At 45.2% G+C, this 25,988-nt stretch overlaps 1 protein-coding gene across 1 annotated transcript; it reads right to left on the bottom strand.

Moving 5' to 3' along the window:
* Positions 1–12,301: 12,301 nt before the first annotated feature.
* Positions 12,302–24,255, bottom strand: GRP (gastrin releasing peptide). The gene is made up of 3 exons (XM_054986191.1): positions 24,186–24,255; positions 18,081–18,331; positions 12,302–12,355 (listed from the first exon to the last, which is right to left on the bottom strand). Exons 1-3 carry the CDS (start codon positions 24,223–24,225, stop codon positions 12,302–12,304), a joined length of 345 nt encoding a protein of 114 aa, XP_054842166.1. The 5' UTR covers positions 24,226–24,255.
* Positions 24,256–25,988: the final 1,733 nt, after the last annotated feature.

Genomic DNA, 25,988 nt, shown 5'->3' with positions numbered 1-25,988 from the left:
AAACATCCATCAACTTCCTAGAGCATAGACATGTTTGTAAAATGGAGGAAAGAGACTGATGTTACAAAACAAAATAAGAAACCACTATCCTTGATCATTCCTGATCCATTCTTGGCCATACGACCATATTATATATGTTGCTCATCTTACAATAATACATAAACGGTGGCAGAAAAATACACATGGGATTAACCTCGGTCAGCAAAAAACCTTTTGGTTTAACTCCATAACCAACAGAAATAAAAATATTCTGAGGTGTGATGCTAAGGTTACCAACTCCAGATAGGGAAAATCCTGGAGATTTGAGGGTAGACAGGCTTGGAGAGAGCCCACCCTCTAAAGTAGCCACTTTCTTGAGGGGAACTGATCTCTGTCATCTAGAGATCAGTTTGATTGTGGGAAATCTCCAGGCCCCACCTTGAAGCTGGCAACCCTATCAGATACACACATGCAACAGAATTATTAACTATTATTGGCCCTCCTTCCTGTTTTTAGTGTTTTTGTGTATGTGTATTAAATGTTTTTATATTATTTTAAATGTTGTTTCAAATGTACATATAAATGGTTTTAAATGTTTAAAATTTTTCTTTCCAAATTCTGTTTATTGTTTTCAAAATCACCCACAATACAAATAACTTTTACAAGAATAGGTATCTATAAACAATTATTACATTCAGTATGTTTTCCAATTGTTTATACATTCATACAATCATAAATAACATATATTTACAATCCATATACAATCATTTAGCAATTATTATATCTTACTGTATTGAATATCCAATGTTTAAAATTTTTGAATGTATTAGTGTTCGCTGCCTTGGGGACCCTGTTTGGGTGGAAAGGTGACATACAAATGTTTAATCAATCAATCAATTAATTAAGTTGGAATGAGGTGGCAGAATACATTCAAAAACATCCTCCATGCAAGTAGAAGACTAGCACAACAAGGAACAAGCTAAGCTAGAATGTTTATGTGTGGTTTTTAAATTGCAGAGGGTTTTTTTAAACATGAAAGTGCTCAAAAATGCCAACCTCATATATGCAGCCTGATGTGCTACTGTCCACTCTATGATTTCAGGACTTCAGAGCTTTGTTGCAGTACAGACCGGTCCTTCCTTACCCTATTTCAGGAAGATGCTATATAATTTCACATTGGGCCAGTTTCTGAGATAAGACTATTCCACAGTTGAGAGAGGTGGCTTCTGAAAATGCCCCTCTGCTTGCTTTCAATTCTTAACTTGTTTCATAGACAACACATTTATTTTAATGTGTTTTTCCTTCTGTTCAGAATAAACTCAATTCATTCTGTAACGGCTAAGGATAAACATAGAACGTTCTCTTCACATAATTTCTCTCACACTGACCTGTTGCATTTTAAGATCCTATTTGGAGGGGATTTTTTCTTTTCTTTTTTTCATAAACATCGTCTCTTCCTTAATTGGGTGCTGAGTCTGGTAATCCTGCCGCAGCTTGTTAAATGTACAATGGCAGCCAGAGTTAATGAGCCATTAGTGATTAATTCCTTAACCAGCATCTAATTGCTTACTGTAAAAGCTTTTCTTAAAACTGGATTAAATCATTTGGATCCTTAACCACTTCTTTACTTTAAATTCGCCAAAAGGCTCTTCGTCTAAGGAGTTTTTCCCCTTTCTTGAATTACCTCTTTCCTTTTGCCCTGAAACTCTCAATAAGTAGGCAGGACGCAATTTTTAAACGTGAACTGCTAACATTAGTGCAAAATGTACACCCCGTCCCCAACAAAGAATGGAAAATAGTCAGAGATAAGCTTGTTAAATAGGTTGGATCCTCCTTCCTTCCTTCCTAAAATCCTAATTCAAGTGGCCATCTGGCAAACACCTGTTTAATAGTGTTCATATTTTGAAGGTTGACTGTGGTGCAGGTCATGTGATCAAATGTCCTCTTCATGTGACCATCTTCAAGTAAGATTGATTCGGTCCATTTCTGACAACAGATAGTCATGTGAATTCAGCCAAATGTTATTTGATTGGGGGATGGGGGCTGTTCTTTACAGAGTTGTCCCATCTAATCCCCCTCCCCCCAAAGCACAGGCTTTTGGAGCTGGGTTTCAGGCAGATAAAGCATACATCTCATATTGACAAACAAAATCACAATGGACACGATCCAGTTGGGGTGAAACACTTTCCAGTTCCATTGATACCAAGAGGATAAATGTAAGCATGTGGCTACAAGTAAATCAAAGACAGAGCTCTGTCTTTTTTCTGAGTAGGATTGTGTCTTATGTATGTATGTATGTATGTATGTATGTATGTATGTATGTATGTATGTATGTAATTTATAGTCCGCCTTTCTCACTGAGACTCAAGGCAGATTACACAGTATGAGATTAGTACAATCTATATCAAGTACTTTTCCATATAGTATCAAGGACACTGCCATAAACAATGCCATAGGGTAAATAGATACAAGTTTAAAAGCCATAGCGTTAGCAAGAATCCAATACAAAGTAGAAGAAAACACTGAAACAGAACATAAGTATTTCTAGGACTGACATTAGACAACATAAAGCACAGGCAGTACATAGGAGTACATATTTAAAGCAATAGATAATATGTAAAGCAACATAGTGGTGAAGTCTATGGTCCCCCTAACTCATTAGCGAAGCATCTGAGACCCCATCCCTACAATACAGCCCTCCCATTTGAATAAAAAGCCTTTCGGAATAATTCAGTTTTGCATCGTTTGTGGAGAGCCAAGAGAGTGGGGGCTCTCCTGACCTCCTCAGGTAGGTTGTTTCACAGGGTAGGGGCCACCACAGAGAAAGCCCATGTACAAACTGCTGCTGACTTCACCCGTGTGCAGCATGGCACCTGCAGGAGACCCTGTTCAGATGAGCAAAACTGCCGTGGAGGGACATAGGGAGGGGGGCAGTCCCGTAGGTATGCCGGACCAAGGCCATGAAGAGGTTTGTATGTAATAACTAATACCTTGAACTGAGCTATTTGGGGTGAGCAATGGCATTCACAGAGGAGATATCCGGTTATGATGACAAGCCATTCCGAAAACTACAGGTATCATAACATTCAGGTGAAATCAAGTATCTGGTTGTGCCTCTAGTGATCAGATCAGCTGCCCAAGTTCCATACGTACGTCTCCTAACAAGCAGTCACTAGAAAGGTGACTGCTTGAAATGAGGCACAGTAGTCAAGCCATACTGGATTCAGAGACCTTGATTATTTGGCCAGGCTAAATCTAGAATTCAAGTGTACTTTGAAAATTATACATCTTTTATCATTGAGACGTCTCTTGCAACAATCTAGGTATGCCTCATTTTCCTCCTGTGTTGGAAAAATGTATTGACAGCACAGAAGCAAGACAAAGATGATGAACTTAAGAACGGTCAGTAAGAGGAAAGACTCAGAGAAGGAAAGTAGCTTTAAGGTATTACTGTAAGCCGAACTATCAAGGTCAACAAGACAGTCTTGTTTTGAACAAAGGACTTACTCCAGTTTTTCCCAACCAGATGGATGTTATAACAAGACACTAGAGATCATGATTAAGTATAAAGCCATATTTGATCACTGCAGATATCCTTTGAGTCTTTGGGTTTCCAATACGGAATAGATAGCAGAGCTACATCAGTGTCCCTGGGAACTTCAGTAGCATCAAGCATCAGCACAGGCAACCAAAGTTATTTTTCACTGTAGGCATGTAAGAACGTGTTCACATAGTCCCAAATTTAAAACAAATTTGAATTCTGCCGACTGTTCTTGCCCCATCTATAGAAATGAAAGCTTCATGTATAAGTTAGAGGAAAGAAATGTACGTAGCCCAGCACGGGGTAATCAGATTTCCCAAATTACTGCTATGTATTCTACATTTCTGAAAAATACCAGCCTTTGCTTTAATAAAAAAAACACCCAGCCCAAGAGTCCTACAAATTTGCTAACCATTTTGTAACTTTTTAGTCAATGTCTCAATTTTTTTATATTCTAGTGGACCAACGTGGCTGCAAACATTAAGCCAACTATCCTTACAGAGTTCTTTTTCTGGCCTTTTTCATTTCAAAATTGTGAATTATTCCCCTCCCCCTAGTCAATTTCTCTTGCAAGTTCACACTCAACAGACAAGATGGCTAAGTGCCAGTTGAGTACCGAATCTGGTTCAAGGTTTTGGTATTGGCCTGTAAAGCCCTGTGCGGACTGGGACCAGTGTATCTGTGGGACCGCCTCTCCCCATATGTGCCCCAGAGGATGCTCCGATCAGGAGATAAGAAATTATTGGTGGTCCCTCCCTGCACCCAGGGAGGCCTGCCTGACCTCGACCAGAGCCAGGGCCTTCTTGATCCTGGCTCCGACCTGGTGGAACTCTCTGCCTAATGAAACCAGGGCCTGGCAGGATTTACTATCCTTCCACCAGGCCTGTAAGACAGAGATGTTCCGCCAGGCGTATAGTTGAGGTTGGCTGTGCCTCTGCTGGCCTGGTAGAACAGGAGTGAAGATCTGCGCCCTTCCTAGTCATCCACCATCTAGCTTTCCCGATTGGCAGACTGATTGCCTCCAACTAGCAAATTTGATTGCTGCTATCTTGTATATAAACTGTATTATTATACTTATACTGTATTGTTTTGATACTGCTTTTTTAAATTGCTTTTAGGATGTAAATTATATGGAATGTTTTCACCTAATGTAATCTGCCCTGAGCCTGCTTTGCAGGGAGGGAGGAATAAACAGTAAAGTAAAGTAAATAAAAAATATAATTAATTAATTAATGGTTCTTGCCTCATTGCAAAATGTTTGCAGTCTTGATGAGTGCTACCTTTGCTGAAACTTCTGTCAGCTTCTGTCACAGTTAGGGTTGCCGGTCCCCTGCAACGGGCAGGGGATTCCCTGCCCCTAGCCATCGCCAGCCACCACCACAACCACTCACCACTCAACTGGCTGGAGGGGGCAGGGTGTGGGGAACAGGCCAGGGAGGCCCTGCACACATTCCCACATTACCGGGAAATGATGTCATTTACAGAGCAATGTGCAAGTCACAGGTTGCAACAGGAGGGCTGATTCTTTAAAATCAGCCCCAAACACTAAATCGTTTCTGTGTTGTGCCAGAAATGATGTCATTTCCTGGTGATGTGGGAGTATGCAGCAACATGTGCACGCCTTGGAAGTACACAAGATATGTATTCACCACCCACCACCCCCGTCCCTCCCTCCGATCACATTCACTGGCAGTGTGCAAAAAAATCCATAGGGCTAGGCACACTTCACTGTAAATTAATCGTAGTGGTTTCTTGTAAATTTCATTTAATAATATAAGCAGGGGTTGTTCGTATTCTTTCCCAAAAGCTGGCCTGAACATGTTCTTCAGGTGCAACATTTCACAAGGAAAATTCTAAGAAAGATCTGTGGGGTACTTGTGACGTAAACCTTTAGAAGCTTCTTCCCATTTCCCAGACTCTTGCGTTACATATATCAATACTGAACAGAATGTAAAACATGGTGGGTAACCATGAGCCAGTCACATGCTCATCCTAACCTACCTCACAAGGTTGTTGTGAGAATCAAATGGAAGAGAGGAGAACAACGTAAGCCACTCGGGTCCCCCTTGGAGAAGAGGGTGAGGTATAAATGAAGTCAATAAAAAGGCAGATAAAAAATAAGATTTTCTCAAACAATAAATGGATGACAAGACACACTGTTCATTAAATAATCAAATATAGAATGTTTTCAGCCAATGCTAGGAGCATTATGTAAGGGGCGGGGGGGGGGGTATTTCCCAAGCTTGTGGGAAATATACCCTGACCTGGATGGCCCAGGCTAGCCCAGTCTTGTCAGGTCTCAGAAGCTAAGCCGAGTTTGACCTGGCTAGTGCTTGGATGGGGGATCATCAAAGGTTGCAACTCAATGGCAGGCAATGGCAAACCACCTCTGTGCGTCTCTTGCCTTGAAAACCCCAGCAGGGTTCACCATAAGTCAGCTGCAAATTGACACCACTTTACACACACAAGATAAAATCACTAACTATGAAGGGGCAATTATTAATTTATCTTTAAAGAATCTGACAGAATAGCAGAGGTGGAGATTTTTCTTTTACAGCAATGATGTTTTCAGCTCACACTTATGAGGCTTCTTGATAGGAACATTGTTATAATACTTAGCATTTATATGGTGCTTTGTATTTGAAGCATTTCACATACATTGCCTCAGATCATTCTTAACAGTTACTGTTACCAGTACTTTTGTGCTATTATTTCTGCCGTGGCTATGATATCTGCTGCGTCGATGACATCAGTGTTCAACTTTTCTCTTTGAGATATTTCTAAAAAACAAAATTGTCTGACTTTTATTCCAAGGAGGTTGTGTTAGCTAAGAGTGCCACCCAGTGGAGTAAAACGGAAGCTTGTCAGAACAAATGTATGGTGAGTTACGAACATCAGAGATAATATAAAAAGGAGAAAGGAAAAGTGTTGTACTACGATCTGGAATACCCGGGTTCAAATCCCTGCTTTGCCATGGATATATCCTGTAGCATAGTGGTTAAGGGGCTGGGCTCTGAGCCAGCACTCTGCAGATTCGACTCCCACTACTGCCATGAACTCTGCAGGTGGCCTTGGGTAAGCCAATCCTCTCAGCCCCAGCACCTCAGCTGTATTGTGGCGGTAACAACAACACTGACTAAGCTCACTGCTCTAAGTGGACACTAATCTGTCTAGGTATTTAAGCACACTGTTATAGTTGTTATTGGTGACCTTGAGCCAGTCATACCCACTGCACCAGATTGTTGTGAGGATAATGTTGGTTGGGACCCAAAAGTGAGTCTCGTAGCCTCTGAAAGTGGATTGCAGGCCAGCATTGCGGCGGCTCCTGCCGTTTGCACCCTTCACTTTCCTCTCCTTCCTTTCCAGCTTGCCCTCACTCTTTGCAACACTGCTGAAGCGGATGTCGGGGAGCTGCTTGGCAACTAGTAACTTTATGATAGTAGTGGAAGAACGGGAGAAAGGCTGGAGGATAGGTGGGAGCTGTTCAGCACGTGGAGGAGTGAAGCGACAAAAGAGGTGTGTGAGTGCAGGTTGTGTCTCAGCGCTGCTCCTTTAGAATCCCAGCCTCTTGCCCAGCTGCCTGAAGAATCTCACCGCCCTCTGATGGGGGAGAGATACTTCACTGAGCCACTTCCACCCACCTCTTTGCCGACATATGCCACCTCCCTGCATCTCTTCAACCCTGCCCCGCCCCCGCCCCACCCCCGGCACCTTCTCAATCTCTTGGGCCAGCCCTGGATGGGTCACCATTTGAAGTGAATTTGGACTTGTGGGTCAGCACATCGGAAAAGTTGGGAAGCACCGTTTTAACTTACCAGGAAAACCCCTGAGGCCCATTCTCCAGCACAGGGGTTGCTTGGTTAAGACTGGGCAGTGGCAAAGCGGGAGAAAATGATGAATGAGCCCACAACCCGTTTTCTGACCTGAGCTGGCCTGAGATCAGCTTGACCTTACCCTGGCCTGTTTTTACCTCCCAGTCTCTGGAAGGGAGGACACGTGCAGGGGCGTGACTAGAAAGAGGGAGGTGTGAAAGTCTCCCAGGCCACCCCTTTCCTCCCTTCGTAAGTGAGAACCCATCCCAGCTGCCACAGCAGCTATGCAGGAATTTTGTTCATTTTGCACAGGGAGGTAGAAGCACCTGGCAGTTGCTGACATTAGCTGAATGGATGCAGTTTTGCTAACTGAACTCTGCCAGTTCTAAAGCCAAAACTCACATTTGATGATATATATGTGTGTTCCGTTTGCTGAGGAGTCTCACCCAGGTAATCAGTCCCATTAAAAGACTGCCAGAGACCATCTTCTTCTCCATCATCTGCGAAAATCTTATTTGCTTGTTGCTGATCGGCTAGTTTTCAGTCCTGGATCCAACGGAGATGACTGCTTTCTACCAATCCTGATCGGCTAGCTTTTCTCTCCCAGGAAACTGATGCAAGGGAGGGGGGGGGTCCAGTTGGTGTGTTTTGACACCAGATTTGTTCAGGGACAATGTGAGGTTTTTCCCATTTGCAAACTGAACAGAACCATGGAAATGCTTAGGATCCTGCTGGATGTGAAGACTGTGGGCCATGCAATGTTAAAAAGGTTTTTATTTTGGGTAAAATATGTCCACTGTGTTTCGATAAAGCAGAACACTCTATCTTGCCAAAAAAAAAAACCCTCACCTTTTGCAAAGGAAACTTGTATTGTTCTACTTTTATGGGGTTTGCCATTTTTAGAAATTTTCTTGGCCTTACTTATTAATGCTCCAAGCACAACATCCCCACTTCTCATCAATCATTACAATGGCGACGAGGAGACTTTCTGATTCTACATTTGAATGTCCTTGTAACACAGTTTTACTCCTAGCCTGTCAGCATCTCCTTTCCCCCATTGTCTGGGGGGTCCCAGCTCAGCATGCTAAAGTTGCTATAAGTAAGATCCAGTTTGAAAACTCCCTCCTTTTGATTCTTAAACTATGGCTGATTCCGCACACATTGGATAATGCACTTTCAATGCACTTTAGCAATCGTTTGGAAGTGGATTTTTTGTTTCACACACAAAAAATTCAGTTCCAAATGATCTCTAAAGAGGATTGGAAGTGCATTATCCAATGTGTGTGGAATAGAGACATGGATCAGTAGTCTCCCCTCCCAACCAGGAGAACCTTAGTGGATTTAGATTTGATTGGAGCTATATTTCTGACGATATGGACCAATAAGCAATACTGTCACCTCCTTCTGCTAGCAGGCTTGGGCCCCTCAAGGCAGCCAACATGAGTCCCAGCAACCTCTTTTTTAAAAGAAAAAAGCACGGATTTGATCAACAGAGCAATACTACCACTGATCCAGGCTGCTTCTGGTCAGCCCCTGCATTCCTCCAGCTGAAACGTGAACCCAAGACTTCCTTACATTTTAAGGTTTTTTGTTGAATAATGCACACTAGAAAAACATAGATATTTGGGGGCCATCTATAAACAGGTGAAATAATATCAAATGCTAGCAAAACAAATGAAAATACAGTTGCTAGCTAGATCGTGTCTAAGCACCCCTCTCCTTAAGGAAGGTGTTGAGTAGTGGGCTGAGTTGGCCGAGCAAGGCCTCTAAGGCAGGGGTGGGCAAATTGCAGCCTGCTACAGAGTTTTTTGTGGCCCACCAAGACAGAAAAAATTAAATGTGCTTGCAGCTATAGATGATATGAAAAGTTGAATAAAACTACCACTATTTTATTTAATTTATATTTATTGATTTTTATGATACAATCTATACCTTTTCTGAAATGCAAAGTTAACTAATGAACGCAATCATTTTAAAAGGTTCGGCCCTCCACTAACCTCCGCTCCCACAAAGTGGCCCCCGAGCCAAAACAATTGCCCACCCCTGCTCTAAGTTATTTACTGTATTGATGGTAATGCACTATACTGTGTTGAGCTTAAGGTTCAGTCAAGGCTCCCAATGCCTGCAATTCTCATTGGCCCATAATCCCTGCAATATCACTGGTTACTTTCTCAAGGCAGCAGCCAATCGGTCCTCTATAATAAAGACCAATCAGTGGCCTGCCTACTTCATACATTGTATATAGTTTATGCAAATGATGGTATTGTAAAGTATGTGTTCTCATTGGCTATCAGTTATTCTTGGGGCGGAGCTTCTGTATATATATTGAGGGCTTCTGTCAGTCTGTGTTGTTGCTGTTGTTGTTGTCATCATAGTAGTGTATAGCGTCTGCTGTCGTCTGTCTGTTCTGGCTTGCAATAAAGAGCATTGTTTTGGCTGAAATCACTCTGGGCTGCCATCAATTCTGAGCTCCAGGCTCAGTACACAATAGAAGTGTTCTGGGCATAACACCTTATCAAAAGCTTACTGAGGCTTGTCCAAAAACTTGCTGGATGTGCTCGGTGCATGTCCTAGGCAATTTGCACTCAGTTCTCTCATTTGTTTCAACTCTGTATCAAGATTTCTGCTTGTTTTCAAATTTTTGCAATCCAAGCCATATTGCATTGTTTATTGGACATCCCAGCTGTTGATTGTCTTGACTTACACTGTGCAATCTGCCTTGAGTCTCAGTGAAAAAGGTAGAATATAAATAACGTGTGTGTTATGCGCTGGCAAGTCGCCTCCAACTTATGGCAGCCTATGAATGAAAGACTTCCAAAACATCCTATCATTAACAGACTTGCTCAGATCTTGCAAACTGGAGGACGTGGCTTCTTTTATTGAGTCAAGCCGTCTCATTTTAGGCCTTCCTCTTTTCCTACTGCTTTCAACTTTTCCTAGCATTATTGACTTTTCCAGAAAATCTAGTCTTCTCATAACATAAAAAAATAAAAGAACTGTATCCCAGGCTTCCCTGTTCATGGTTCTCTTGGAAGTTTCCTTCCCTGGCCAAGCAGAACTTGGGGTACAGATTCAAAGTAGCTCCAGAAACACTTTTGACCAATCATTTCAAAAATGTAGATACAAGGGTATTGCACTCCTCATCAAAATTAGTGTTGTGTAAGTGCTGAGCACAGAGAGGTGAAGAAGACCAGAAATACTGTATCAGTGGCCCAATGGGCAGAATCAGTATGTGGAGTCTACTACTCTTCCCCTGTCCATGACAGTACAACCATCAGTCCTCTGCTAGGAATGTAGCTTGGGTTGTTACTGCCTAATTCAAACAGATAAAGCTTGTGGTCTCATAAAATTATATAATCCATCTATAACAGTCCTGTTCATCTGAGCTATTCTGTTTTGCATGTGCACATGCTAGGCAAGCAGGGAGAAAGGTTTGCTTGTATCTGCTGGAACCAAGCCAGGGCAGGCAGAGGAGGGGCCTGGTTCAGATCTGCCCCATGCTTGGAGAAGCTTATGATGGTTTCTAACCCTTGCTTCTCAGTTCCACACCACCACCATGACACCTCCCTTCTTATTCCACCCCAACAGCTGGGTGACTTTGGGTAAAGAGAGACACCAGGGATATAATTTTTAAAGCATAAAAATAAGAACCAAGACCTGTGACAACAGCATTTTTTCTCTTTTTCTTTACTCTGTCTTGAGTCTCAGTTAGAAAAGTGGGCAATAAATAAGAAAAATAAGATGGATCACTTGATCTCACTCGATCTTGCTTGTTCTCTCTCTCAGAATTTGACATGAGATAGTGTGCTTGCTAACCAACCATGCTCGGCTTGCACAACCCCCACCCCCCGCCCGCCCCCAGTAAGTCTTCAGTGTCCTTTTTCTAAGAGGGAAGCTACACGAGATGCCCAGGTATATGTCGGGTCCCGCAAGGTTCCTTGGGTAGTGTAGTCGTACAAAAAACAGCCGCTCAGTGCTATTTTCTGCCGGGGAAGAGTGACAAGAATGATTCTCATTCTTGCTAAAAGCCTTGGCTCGAGTTTTCCTCCAGGAGCTTGAGGCGAGGGGGGTGAAACAGGAGGCAGGAAATCCAGGGCAACTTTTTGCAAGAGAGAGAATCCACAATGCAATTCTCAGCCAGGGAGAAGAGAGTGTGTGTGTGTGGGGGGGAGATTCTCATGTCTAACGTCTCATGTAGCTCGGCTCTAAGATTAAGCACAGTCCCTAAAATAGTTTACCTCTCAAAGAAGGAGTAAGTGTAAATTATAATCCTGTTATTTCAATTTTGATACTCCGACAGCATGTATGGCTACATCAGCCGATACACACAGTCCTTTCAGTACATATGGTTGCCTGTGTGAATACATGTGAATTTTCTAGCTTTGGTGCACATGATCAGAAACACAGATTTTGGAGTTGGTGTGTTTGTGTATACAAAAGCTGGAAAATATGTATGTTGCTCTATTCACACAACATATTTACTGTGAATATTGGGAGGATCACAGGTCACCTGTTACATGAGGCTAGAGAACCAAAACCCTTAATGACCAAGCAGGACTTCTGATTTCCATTTGCCGCGAATCCAAATAAAAGTACGAATCCTTCGGGTTTTCCCCCCTCTTTTTTTTACATTTATTATGAATGTTGAAAATGTTCAATGATTGCAACATAAAAAGATGAAGAGATTGGAAAGAGAAATGGTGAAGGACCATCTGAGAACTGGAAGACTCTTCATTGACAATTATTTACAACAAAGCAGTTGAAACAATGAAAAGGCTGCTCGGAAGGAAAAAAAGCCGCTGAAGAGTATAAGTTAGGAATACAAGTGAATGGGTTATTTCGCATCAAAGAAATTTGATTAACACAAAAGATTTTTTTTTATCAATCATCATATACAGTAAAATGCGTATGAAACCAAAAGTCTCTTAAGGATATCCTTCTACGCCTTCAGTGTCAAGGAGCGGTTGTTTCAGCTCGGAGAACTTTCTTTCCTCTCCGTCGCTTGCAGCAGATAATCCATCATCTGATTAAAGAAATAGAGAGTGGATCATATTTGGAAAACTGCCTTGTAAAAAGACACCAGCTGGTATAAAGCACCACTCTGTGCACAAATGTGTCATTTGAGACTATTGACTGCTTTAATGAACATTAATCATCTTATTTAGTTTGTTAATTACCAAATAGGGTAGGAAAAGCAAAAGCAAATGTCTTCCACAGTAACGTTTTTACATCATTAAGACTTGGGAATGCATTCAAAGAAGTGTTTTAGAAAGTCTTAGCATCTCAGATAACCAGAAGCCGATCATGTGGTGATGGTGGTAATGGTGGGATAGAAACATATACATATTACTAGAGCCATGAATTGGGCCCAGCCATGGCTGCAAGCTCATTACCACAATATACTCTATTTATGTAATTTTAAAAATACAAACAGCAGGGCTTTTTTTCAGGTGGAACGCGGTGGAACAGAGTTCCGGCACCTCTTGAAAATGGTCACATGGCCGGTGGCCCCGCCCCCTGATCTCCAAACAGAGGGGAGTTGAGATGGCACTCCACGCTGCCAGCGATCTAAACTCCCCACTCTCTGGCGATCAGGGGGCAGGGCCACCAGCCATGTGACCATTTTCGCCGAGGGTGTTTTAAACTTTAAAAAACTCCCCCTTTGTTCCAGCTGACCCAAAGTGATGTCATTGTGTGGTCCCAAGAACATGCGTGCACTATGCGCATGCACATGTGGTACCAGGGGCACCACCTCCCGCCAGGAGTTGCCCCCTGTGCTGGCAACCCACTGAGTTCCATCACCTCTTTTCCCAGAACAAAGCCCTGACAAACAGCATTTGGGGATCAAGAGATTGTATATAAGTACGCCAAGCGCAGCAACCAGTGGGAGGGTTGGGGCAGGGAAATGGGGGCAGGGAGAGCAAAACCAACTCTGTAGTGCCTAGTGAGTGACATCTCTTCTGGGGAAAATCCAGAAATGACATAGGGTAGCTCCTGGTTTTCCCCAGAAGTGGTCTTGATGTAAGTGAGGTTCTTCTGCCTTTTTTTAAAAATCCCCCCTTCACTGCTTCAAGTGGTGGTAGGCAAATGAGGTTGTTGGTGGACGGCAGCCCTAGGTATGAGGCACTTTCCAAGTCCAATCCAGTATCCAAAAAATGATGTTTGGACCATGCCCTATATAGTAACACTTTTCACACTTCCTACTTCCCAAGATCTCTTTCCACAAAAATTAGTCAGCTAAAGAAAACACCTATTTTCTACCATTTTCTCCAGAAGTTATTCAAGAGGAAGCCATTTTTACAAGATCATTTTTCTATAAAGAGGTGAGAAAAATCTCTGGATTATATTCTCCCTCACCATAAAAATGAATCAGCTCTGAGGCATTTGGGTTTAAGATGATTTATTCTCACCTGCTTCAGTAGGATTTATGAGAGTATCAGTTGCTAAAATCACACACTAACTGTGGCTCATTCCCAGAGAGCTAAGCTACAAGAGACGAATTACACAAGGACATACACATGAAGAGAGTTACAGTGTTAGCCAGGAAGCAGAGTTTTAAAAGACAGATCGGAAGGCTTTGTCAATTTCCCTTCTCTACAGAGCCAGCAAAGATTGCTCCTCAGAGGATTTGCTAATTTCCTCTTTGCCTCCCAAAGGCTCTGTCAGTTTCACTTCCCCTTCTAGGAGGTGAAGAGGAAATTAACAAACCCCTGGAGGAGTGATCTTTGCTGGTTTTGTAGAGAAGGGAAATTGATAGAACCTTCCAATCTCTTTTAAAACTCAGCTTCCCTGCTAACATTGCAGCTCCCTTCATGTGAGTGTCCTCGTGTAATTTGTCTCTTGTTGTTTAGCTCTCAGTAATCTATGGTCAGTAATCTAGTGTCACCTTGACTGGACCAGCATAAATGAACTGGAGTGGAACACTGGTGTGAGAAAGAAATGTGTTCAGGCAGGTATCTCGTGCAAGTGGGTCTTCCATACACTACCAAGGTGATACGGGAGCTGACCACAGGAAGCGTTATTTTGGCTACAGTCACTCCACTTTAGTGACATAGGAGTTGGGCCTAAGAGACAATTTAAATATTCAGCAGGGGCATATGGTGCAGCCCTCTCCTAGGACTACGCCACTTCAGAACGCACGTGGTTTTCTTGAAAAGATCCTTGTATCAAGATATGGGTGCACATGAAAACTTTTTACATCAGAGAGAAGGGCTATACAAAGACAGATTCTGATGTGGGAATGTATTGCATTTTCTATTGCAGCAAGCAATGGATATTTTAAAGGTTGTCTACAAAACAACTTTTCAAGAAACATTGTTTTGCTCAACAGTTAACTAAGAGCCCTGCTTCTGGAAAATTAGACAACAATCTAGCACATCTAAATCTGCACTGGATTGTGGCCCGTGCTTTCTTGCTTAGGGCCAAACTAGATACTGAGATCCTTGATGGATCATCCTAGAGTTTACCAACAAAACTGCAGCCAAGGAGCCTCCGCCAGTTCGGATCATGGCTGCAGTGCCTGAAGAAGGGAGAGGGTGTTAACCTCTCCCCTTGAATGTCTTCATCTACAGAAACTGACAACATCCCACCCCAAGTTGTTGCTATCCCAGGAAAAGAGGATGCATGAACACAATGTGAACCTATAGAAAGTGCCTTCCAGGGCTTACATAAAACCAGGGCACATTGGATTAACAAAAGCAGATATGATGGGAAGGACTAAACATCCTTTTCCTCCATCACCAAGGCTGCAATTTAAATTATATAAAACACAGAGAAACTCTTGTCTAGCTTGGCTCTTAATGTCCACGAACATAGAGCTAAACGGTACTCCAATAATTTCACAGTGGCTTCCTTTGCCTCTAATATTCCACAATGAGAAAGGAAAGGAGGCGGCATGGTATGCCCTCAGGTAGGAGAAAGGCTTGATTTAGTTGCAAACATGTGTTTGAATTGTGATATCAACCCATCAGCATGCATTTTTGCTCAGGGAATGCATGAATCACAAAATGTTTAAATAAGTCTCCCTCTCGTAACGGTTTAATTTACCAATCTTTGATTAACCTGCCCTGTACCATGTGAGCATCTGATGATTTGAACTGGTTGACAGTACATCATATTGGACAGGGGGTGCAGAATGTTGAAACGTAAGTAAGGGCCAGGCTGCACGTTACGTTCTACAAGAGTTCTCAATGGGAACTGGCAGCAGTGGGGATTCTTGTGTAGAAATGCTGAAGGGACCTGATTCAGATCAGGACTACAGTGCATTGCAGAGCCAAAATGGCTTGAGAGAGGGGCAATAATTACCCCCTGGGCCATTTTGGGAAAGGGCAAGATGGAGGAAGCAGGAGCACCTCCTTACCCCGTTCTGTAGTTCCAATCAAAATTGGGCCCCTGCAGTGCTTCTAAATGGAGTTGCCAATGGGGACTTGCAACTGCAGTAGGGCTGCCAGTCCCCACTGGGAACTCGTGCAAAATGTAACGTGTAGTTTGGTCCCAAGTCATCTTGGATGTCAGCCACGCCGTCAGTGCAACACTTGGTTTGGCCCCAGGGAAAAAGCACAGTTCAAACCTGCCTTCCTGCAACTTAATTCAATAACATTAGAAAGTAATCATTCTTTTCCCCTGGAGGAAACATCATTAACTGGTACCTTAGGCATGAGAAGCTCTGACTTATGAAAGCTTATGCCACAACCAGTGGCTGCCTGTGAGGTTCTTCGATGCAGTATCTCATGGAAAGAGTTAGAGTGACTCCTGCAATAATTACTTATGTTTCCCACAAGCTGAGAGAGCTGCTTGCGTATCACAACAATAGTGGTTGTAGCTCAGTAGCCAAGAATACAGTTTGTAGTTTCAGATTCAATCCTGGGGATCTCTTTTAAAAAAGTGGAGAGAGACAGACGTCAGATCTGCTGAGCCATTTCTAAGGGCCAAGCTAGAAGTGACGAATTACACTTGAATGGCAAGTGAATAGACTCACATGTATTCCTCCCTGTTCACTTGCGCTCCACTTGCACGCCACTCAATCACTCGAGTGGAGTGCCATTCAAGTGTAATTCGTCACTTCTAGCTTGGCCCTTAGGCTCACTGAAGGAACAGCCTGCCTCCCTCTGTCCCCATTGAAGCCTTGGTTTAGTGGGCGATGGTTTTCTCTTTCCCTTTCACCATTCCCAGTAGAAAATGGCTCCCTCGGGCTGCATTTAGCCTCAGTTGGGGAACTGAGGATATGTTTTTGTATTTTTTTCCTTCTTCTGTCCTCCTCCCTCCTTTTTTCCCATTAAGTTGCAGCTAACTTACAGCAACCACAAATGGTTTTCAAGACAAGAGACATTCAGAGGTGGTTTGCCACTGTCTGCCTTTGTGTAGCGACCCTGGCCTTCCTTGATGGTCTCCCATCCAAGTACCAACCAGGGCTGACCCTGCTTAGCTTCCAAGATATGATGAAATCTGGCTACTCCTATTGGGGCTTAAAGCGGCCAGGAGAAGGAGCATTTTTAATCTAGCAATTGGTGTGAGGGCAAAGGGTTAAATCCCCCTTCCCCAGGATGAGTCCTGGATCTTCCCCCCACCCAGCTGCTTTTTACTATTAAATTATGTATCAGCAAAGAGTTGCCGACCAAATGACACATCCCTTTAACAGAGGTGTAATGTGATGTTATTCATCTCCATGCTATTTACCTCCATGCCATGAAAAGCTTCAGCTACACACAAAGCCTCTATTAAAGGGCTCTCTCCAGGTCTGTTGGCAACCCTGATCATGGATCCTAAGCCTCCTTGATCATTTATCCCTGGTTAATGGAGTTCAACACAATTTATATACTTTGGATAAAAAAACTAAGAAGGCACTGCCTGGGCAATGGATCCATCTCAATTCTATGTATTGTCGAAGGCTTTCACGGCCGGAGAACGATGGTTGTTGTGGGTTTTCCGGGCTGTATTGCCGTGGTCTTGGCATTGTAGTTCCTGACGTTTCGCCAGCAGCTGTGGCTGGCATCTTCAGAGGTGTAGCACCAAAAGACAGAGATCTCTCAGTGTCACAGTGTGGAAAAGATGTAGGTCATTTGTATCTACTCAGGAGGGGTGGGGTTGAGCTGAGTCATCCTGTAAGAGTTTTTTAAGTCTGTCTTTTGGTGCTACACCTTTGAAGATGCCAGCCACAGCTGCTGGCGAAACATCAGGAACTACAATGCCAAGACCACGGCAATACAGCCCGGAAAACCCACAACAACCATCATCTCAATTCTGTTCATTCACGCTCCTTCTCGTTCGATTCAGTTTGTGCTTTTGACCTGTCCTAAACTGATTTGCATCGTCCAAGGCAAATGCTTGAAAAACAGTGATGTTCTTGCCGAACTAGTTACCTGTATTACCAGCCACCACAAACAGTGTTTTGCAAGCCATTGCATTTAAAGTCTATGGTGAAATCCTAAGCAAAGTTACTCTGGTCTAAGCCCGCTGAAATCAATGGACTGAGACTGGAGTCACTCGCCTTAGGATTTCACTGTCGGTGTAGTGGTTAGAAGTTAGGCTCTGGGATGGTGCAGTTCAAATCCCTCTTCCCCCATCCCCACCACGAAGTAGAGACTTTGAACGAATCACCACCTCTCAGCCTATCCTACCAAGCACGTTGTGAAGATGAAAAGAGAAACGGAGAATGAGAGCCGTGCCCCTCTGAGCATTTTGGGAGGCAAGGCAGGACAGAAATGTATTAGATAAATCTTATACTCAGGTCATTTTGAACTTAAACTTACATCTTTAAGACTGCTGTTATCCTCTGCCTCCCAAGCGGTATTGGTGGAAAATGGCAGTTCTTCCCTGAGAACCTGAGCGCTTCTGTTGTCGTTCCCCTCGACAAGCCGAAGGAACCTCTTCACCATCTCCTCCCAATGCGGATCTTCCTCCAGCCGCTTGACGTCATCCGGTAGCAAAGAAAAGGCTGCCTTGTTTGGCTCTTCATACATGTAAGGAAATTCTCCAGTGCTCTTTTTCCCCATGAAATGTCCTGCAAGGGTAACAGGCAGAACACCATACAGTGAGTCCTATGGGCACAAACCTAACCTTGGGCAAAGAACAGCTGGATTGGATTGCATCTTGGATTGCATCTAAGGTGGCTTCCACACTGGGAAGGGATTTTGCGGTTTCTCTGTGGCTGGTGCGGCTGCAGATAAAGCACAGCAGCAACAGGGCTGCCACGTGGCAGGTTTCCCCACAACTCCCTGCCCCAATCCCCCGGAAGCGGCTACCTCCCCCTCCCCTGGGCCACCAGGGCTTTTGTAATTTTTTAAAAAGGAGCTAGAATACCATTATACCGATATACCATTGTAATGATATGTGTAACGGGTTCTCCATGGGGAGCACAATAAATTCGGCAAACATGCAAAAACTTCTCTTGGTGAACAGTTTTGGTTGGGCAGAATATCGAGGTTTCAAGCCCACACTACACATAGGGTTGCCAGGTCCCCAGGAGCCAAACTGGGGGGTGGCGGGCAGTGGTACTCACCTCTGTCACACACATTCCTGCACCCATCCATTGTACCAGAAAATGTCAATTTTCTGATGTGATGAGGATGCCATGGGTCACAGGAGGGGAAGTTGCTAAAAATCAGCCCCAGTTTGTACACGGCACGTGCATGCCTCCCCACAAGTGCTTTCCCCTCCCAGCCAGGTGAGTGCCTCCAGCAGGGGGTTGGCAGCCCTAACTAGGCATGGTCTGATCTTCACGTTCCTTTCTGGTTGACTAGCACTAGAGTCAAGTGTCTAGCCCCTATGAACAAACATGGGAGACATGTTATTTCTAACTCAGCAGCGCTAGTCTAACATTTCATTCCTTCTTCTTCTCTGAACCTCCCTAATATTAATCACCCCAATTAAAAAAAGCTGGCAGTGAGAAAGCCTGAAAACAAAAGGAAAAGGGTTTTAAAACTCAACCCTAAAGGAGAATGAGCTAAGAGGGTCAAGCTAACCTATAAAAGTATAAAAATTTAATATTTATTACAAATTGTGTAGACAAACAACATTTTAAAAAAGTATAAAAGTTTAAATATCAGAACTCCTATAAAATACACACAAAGTTGAAAATTCCATAAAAATCGATGGAGAATCCAATGACTATATATATACATCAAACATGAATAATACAGTATCTAAAAATAAATTGACCAGATGCATTTCGGCCCGTATCGGCCTTCCTCAGTGGTCATTAAAATCCTAAGTACAACCCCACACATCCAGGAATTAATTATTCCAATAATAATTAAAGTTGAATTAAAAATGGATTAAAAACCAGGTGTTGGTATTAAAATAGCTAAAAAAGAGAAATGAAACAAGAATTATTATATGTATATTATTGGCACTTATCAGAATTTAACATAAAGATGTTCAGAAAGCCTGAACATCTTTTCTTGCAACGCCGAAGGTCCTTCTTCACGCTCTCCGCTATCATAATGTGGTCTTGGATGAGAATAAACCATAACCAGAAATATGTTTTCATGCTTCTAAGCAGGGCAAGCTGTCCTGTAAACACATCTTGAAACTTCCTTTGCTATTTAGAAAAGAGCGTCGCCACTGGTTGTGACCTTGCCCCCACATCCTAAACACACTTATTCAGGATGTGCCACCAATTTCTGCTGGGCTAAGTGCTCTCCAAGCTAGCATTTAATGCCATAAGCACAAGAGCACACCCTTGTACTTTGCATTAACTAATCTAGGAACGAGACTGAGGTTGTCATTCCAGATCTATAAAAGTAGATTAGAGCCCCCACTTTGCCCATAAGAATGTACTGAACGGGATGTGAAGAACCACTATGTCCCATTCAGGGTGGATGAAGGGTGATGGAGGTAATGAATCTACGTCGAATCTTCGTGAGTATGTACCCCAAGGAGATAAGAACCCACTTATACTGACTTTAAGGGTTTCGTGCAATTTAAGTTAATGGAGCTAAACAGTCATAAAATTCAAAGGATTTAGAACGAAGGAAACTTCTTTCGTGTCACCTTCTTGGAGTGGGGGGGAGCTATGCTCATGCAAAAGAAAATGCACAAGTAAAAAGGACAAAAATCTGGAAGGGCAGCTGTGTCGGTGTGTTGCCACCAAAATACCACCCAAGAGCCTTGTGGTGCCCTGAAAGCAAACAAACTGATCCAGGCATCAGCCTCTTCAAGCCAGAACCCACCTCAAGCATCTTTGAAAATGGACTCTGATTCGTGAAGTGTGTGAGATAATCAATGTGCGAGCCTTTAGAGGGATCCACAAACTTTTTTTTGTTTTTTTTGGTATTATCCCCCCAGTAAAAAGGATCATTTTTAATATCTTTTCACAGCTGACTGATAGATTGAGCCACGAACAATGAATACACATACAGTGCAATCCTATGCAGACTTACTATAGTCTAAGACCACTGGCTTCGAGTAATTTATGCTGGGCTCAAAACGGGTCGCCGCATCCTCTTCTCCTTCATTTTTACCTCTCAATGATGATGAGATCTTGATTATGCTGAGAGGGTGTGAACTGGCCCAGCAAGATTTCATGTCACAGTGGAGATTTGAACTGGAGTCTTCCAGATCCCAGTTTCACAATCTGACCCCTACACCACACTGGCTCGTTCTAAATTAACGTGAAAGCAGCAGAGATGGGGCGTTTTCATACATCTTTACCCTCGCGTAGAATCGCACAAAACTCACAGAACGAGGGCGTCTTCATGGCGCGATTTCTGACGTCACCCCGTCATGATTCCGTTTTGTGATGCAATGATGCGCCATGAAGATGCCTTTGTTCTGTGAGTTTTGTGCGAGGGTAAAGACGTGTGACAATGACCAGGATCAAGCACAGATAATAGGCTCCTGTGGATCAAGTACGATTCCAAATGGAAAGATTTTCCAACTTTGGATTTATGAAAACAACGAATAGTGGCAAAGGCAATGCTTCTATCACACCATCAGCAGCTTTCTGAAATGAACAATCACCTGTCTCCAGCCAATCAGCATGACCTCCTCCTATTGCAGCAGCTGGGAAAAAGTGCTACTCAGCTCACGGGGATAGTTGATTCCAATGTCTACTGGCTGTTTTGTTTCCCACATGCAAACCAGAGATTGCTCACCACTTATGCCTCTCTGCGTATGGGATTATGTGGGTAAACTCACTGAACGAGGCTGCAAAAAGTGCCACCTCACAATCATAGCAATGCCTGCAGCCTAGCTGCATGGACAGCCCCATGCACACAAAGGTTATTCTGTCCTCAGTCTAACCTACTTTGCAGGGTTGCTGTGAATGTAACATGGAGGAAGGCAGACAGATGGGTGCTTGCCCTGAGCTCCTTGGAAGAAGGGCCAGATAAAAGTCTACTTTAAAAAAAATGCAACTGAAGTGTAGTAAATGAGAAAGCAAGCTCACATGTGCGCTAGCCCAGTAATTTTCTGGTTCACACATTATTCCCACAAGCAGTCAGCCAGGGAAAGCTGAGATTGCTTGCATGGCTGACAAATGTATAATATGAACCATTTCAAGGGTGTCAGTGAAAAGAAGGCACATCCTAGAAGATACAACAGCAAATAATTCCATGGTACAGCCTTGTTAGTTCGGTACAGCAAAATGAAAAGGAGCCTTGTGACACCTTAAAGACTAACCTATTTTTATTGTATCGTAAACTTCCATGGACAAGCACCTGTGAAAGCTTGTGCTAGAATTTTTAAAAACTGTTGGTCTTTCAGAGGCCATGAGTTTCCTGTTTGTATTACAGTTAAAAAGATGAGAGGAGAAGATGCAGCCTCCAAGATTGGCAACCTCTGCTCCTTGCATCCAGATACCTAAAGTGTCTCTAACCGATGGTTACTCTAACCATTTAAGAGCTCAGGTAGATCAATGGTCCAGCATCTTAGGATGGGGCTCTGGCTCAGTGGCAGAGCATCTGCTTTGTATGCAGAAGGTCCCAGGTTCGGTCCCCAGCATCTCCAGATCAGATTATAGGTGAGGTGAAAATCCTCTGCTAGAAACTCTGGAGGGCCCTTGCCTGTCAAAGTGGGCAATACTAACCAGATCTGTCTCAGTATAAGGCAGTTTCGTGTATCCAGGAGGCCACAAGCAGGGCGTGAAGAAAAAGGTTTTTTAGTTACTAGGGAAGTAATCATTGATGAAATGAATCTGAAAGCCATCTAGGCTACTGGCCATTAGACGACACAACATCATGGCCTGAAACGTCTCCCCTTTCTTCCTTTGCTTTTGTCCTGAACATCCAGACCGATGAAGAGTTCTGGGGAACTCAAAAGCTTGCTCACTCTGTTTGGTATTATTTTGATTGATCCTAATTTATGTCACCCTACTTCTGTTTTGGAATTGTTCTATGGACTTCAACAATCTCGGTCTGCTTTGGGGTAATCTCAGGTGGGTAGCTGTGATGATTTGCAGTCAAAGAGCAAGATTCGAGTCCCATAGCACCTTAAAGTCCAACAAGATTTCCAGGGACTGTTTTCAAGAGTCAAGTTCCCGTTGTCAGATCTGACTCTCCAGAGTTTATGCCCTGGAAAATCTGTTGGTCTTTAAGGTGCTACTGGACTTGGATCGTAGCGAATCCCAAAGCACGTGATTCTTCTTCCAAGGATGAAAGTAACAGATGAAGGAATCTACCCCATGCACATCTGGATGGAGCAGTTTGATAGAAAGGGAGGGGACAGGATGGAAAAGGGGGAAAGCAATGGATGGACAATGTGGAACTAATGGTTACAGCAGCAGGGGTGCCAGGACAGCAGAATTCCAAGCCCCTCGGCCATCGTGGGCGGCCTAGGGAGTCGGGTACAGAACTGCTGGCGTATAAATTCTGCATCCCCTTTACTGAAGGGAATGGATGGGGGAACTGTGACTTTGGTCCACTAATGAGCTTTCAGTCTCACCTACCTCACAGGGTTGTTGTGAAGATAACATGAAGGGTATCTGAAGGTACACTACCTGGAAGAGCCTTGGACAGGGGCAGCATATTTGGACTAAAAGCAAGTGATTTGTTCCCATATTAAGTTGAGAGATTGGGTTGGTTGGGTAGGGATAGAGGTTTTTTGTGGAGGGAGCACGGTGGATCTCAGCAGCCCTGCACCGGAGAAGTAGATTGGGTCGTCAAGAACTCAATGAAAGTCCAAAGTGACCGCAGGTGACGCTGGGGAACTCGGATCAGACCCCCCCCCCTCCCCTCCTCCAGACTTGCAATTTAGCAGCAAAGGGCAGTGCAGGAGAACAGAGATGGGTCGGGACCACAGTACTCCTTTTCAGAGCATAGTTTCAGGTAGACAGCCGATGTTGGTCTGCAGTAGAACAGCAGGACTGGAGTCCAGTGGCCCCTGAGATTTCCAGGCTAGGAGCTCTCAAGAGCTCACTTTTTCATACACCGAACCGTCATAACTCAAGGGAGCTCTCCAAAGGCTGAAACTCTCGCCACTGGACACAGATCCTGCTGTTCTACCCAGAGCAATTTCCTTAACAGAAAATCACCACCCCCGGGGTGCGATCAGACGGGACGGGGCGCAGTACCTCGCCGTCGATGGCTCCTCCGTTCCACGATGCTCGCTCGCATCCGCCCCGCCCCCCTTGCGTCTTCGGTTTGGGACTGTAGGCGCCCTCGGGCAGAGCCCTCTCTTCCCCTGCCCGCTGCCTTGCCTCCCCTTCCGCCGCACCGGGCGGAGACTGGAGATCTCCGGGAGTTGCATTCCCAGGCTACAGGGATGAGCCCCCCTGGAGAAGACGGCCGGGCGGGAGGCTGGCCTCGGCGGCATTCTACCCCGCTGGGGGGCATCCCAGCCCCAAGCCCACCCGCCCCCCAACCCTCCGGGAACCCCCCGGCCCGGAGCTGCCTCCCCAGCCGCGCGTCGCCACTCACCGACTGCCCAGTGGCTGCCCCGGGGGTAGATCTTGGCCATGGCGGGCGCTCCCTCGTTGCCCTGCAAGGGAGCGGCGCTGCCGGGGCGCGCCTCCAGCAGCAGGGCCCAGGCGAAGGCGGCTAGGAGCCAGAAGAGCCCGCGGGGCTTGGGCAGCGAGGGGAGCTCCGGGCGCGCCATGCCGCGGTGCCTCGACGGGACGGGACGGCGCTGAGTGCGGCGGGGCGGCGGGGCGGGCGGCGGCGGTGCTGGCGCTGGAGCCCGGCAATGCCTCCTCCGCAGCCTCTGCCGGCCCGCTTTATACGCCGCCTGGGCGAGGGAGCAGCAAAGGTCAGCCCCGACGCCTCCCCTCCAGGGGGCTCCGGCGAGGCGGCGGCTGGCTGGCTGGCTGGCGGGCGGGCGGGGCGGCCCTCGCCTGCCGCCCGCCCGCCCCCGTCAGCCGCTCGCTCGCTCCGCTGGGCGTGTTTACTCGGAAGTCGGTCCGAGCCCCTTCGGATAAGCCTCTTCCACACTTCTGCAGACGGGCGTTCAACAGGGGACGCTCATGTTCGTGCGAGCTGCAGGAAGACGCCCCGGTGCGAATCCTGCCTGGCACTCGGAGAACGGGGTGGAGGAGGTGGCAAAGAGCAGCGAATAGGGTTGCCAACTCCAGGTGGGGCCCGGGGATCTCCCGGAATTCCAACTCATCTCCAGACTACAGAAATCAGTTTCCTTAGGGAGAAGGGCTTCTGTAGAAGGTGGACTCTGCCGTCCCCGGAGTTGGCAACCCTAGCAACGGCCCTGCCGTCTGTGTTCAGCCCCGAAGTTCAGCCCTAACGAAGGGAGCGAAGGAAAGGCCTGTCCGGGAGGCAGGAAGCCTATTGGGAGGGTGAACGAGGGAGAGGGTGGTGGTAGAAAGTGCTCTCAAGTCATAGCTTGAGTCCTCTGGTGGGGTTTTCAAGGCAAGAGACTATCAGAGGTGGGTGGCCATTGCCTGCCTCTGCATAGCAACCCTGGTCTTCGTTGGAAGTCTCCCATCCAATTACTAACCAAGGCCAACCCTGCTTAGCTTCCACGATCTCTGGGCTGGCCTGGGCTTGCCTAAGAAGTTCCAGCCCTTGCTCCAAACGCCAGCCTGCAGTTCTGGAAGGCCCAAGAAAGGGGAGAAATGCCCTTGGGATGGGAATGTGGGGATCACAACATTTTGCCCTTGGACCCGCCCCCCCATATCCATGTCTCCCAGGTCCAAATCCAGATTCCTTCCCGTCTCGCTTCCTTAATACCTTGCCTCTGTTACTAGCCCCCCAGGCATTGTAGAACTTCGGGGGGGGGTTCAAAATGCTCCACAATTGTGTGTGTGTGTTTGGGGGGGGGGGTTCCCAGTTATAAACAGCATGTCCAAATATGCCTGCAAGATCCAACATTACACAAGAACCAGTTTCCTATAAAGGGGAGGAAAAGAACCAGTCCTGTTCCACTCCCCTCGCTCCTGCAGCCCCTGCCCCTGCTTTGAAACAACTTCCTCTTTTCAGCATATTCCCACACTCCAGGGAACCCCTTCCAGTATGCCCGCCTGTGGGAATCCTAGTTATCTCATCTTTTTTCAAAGTCTGCCCCTTTTTAGAAGGCCGCTGGGTTTTCCCATCAAGCACGTGCTGTACCCTCTGGGGTTGGCAATGGCTGCGTCTAATCTAGACTCATTCTTGCAGTTCTTCTCGGGGCTCATTCTCTGCTTAATTTCTTTGCCTTGGAGATTGATGCTCTGGTCATCTGGGACAGATGGGGCGCCCGATCCAAGAACAATTGACAGCTTTCTCCTTTCCCTT

Source organism: Eublepharis macularius, chromosome 8, assembly GCF_028583425.1.
Source record: "Eublepharis macularius isolate TG4126 chromosome 8, MPM_Emac_v1.0, whole genome shotgun sequence".
Classification (NCBI taxonomy): domain Eukaryota; kingdom Metazoa; phylum Chordata; class Lepidosauria; order Squamata; family Eublepharidae; genus Eublepharis; species Eublepharis macularius.
This window is presented reverse-complemented; position numbering and strand designations above follow the sequence as displayed.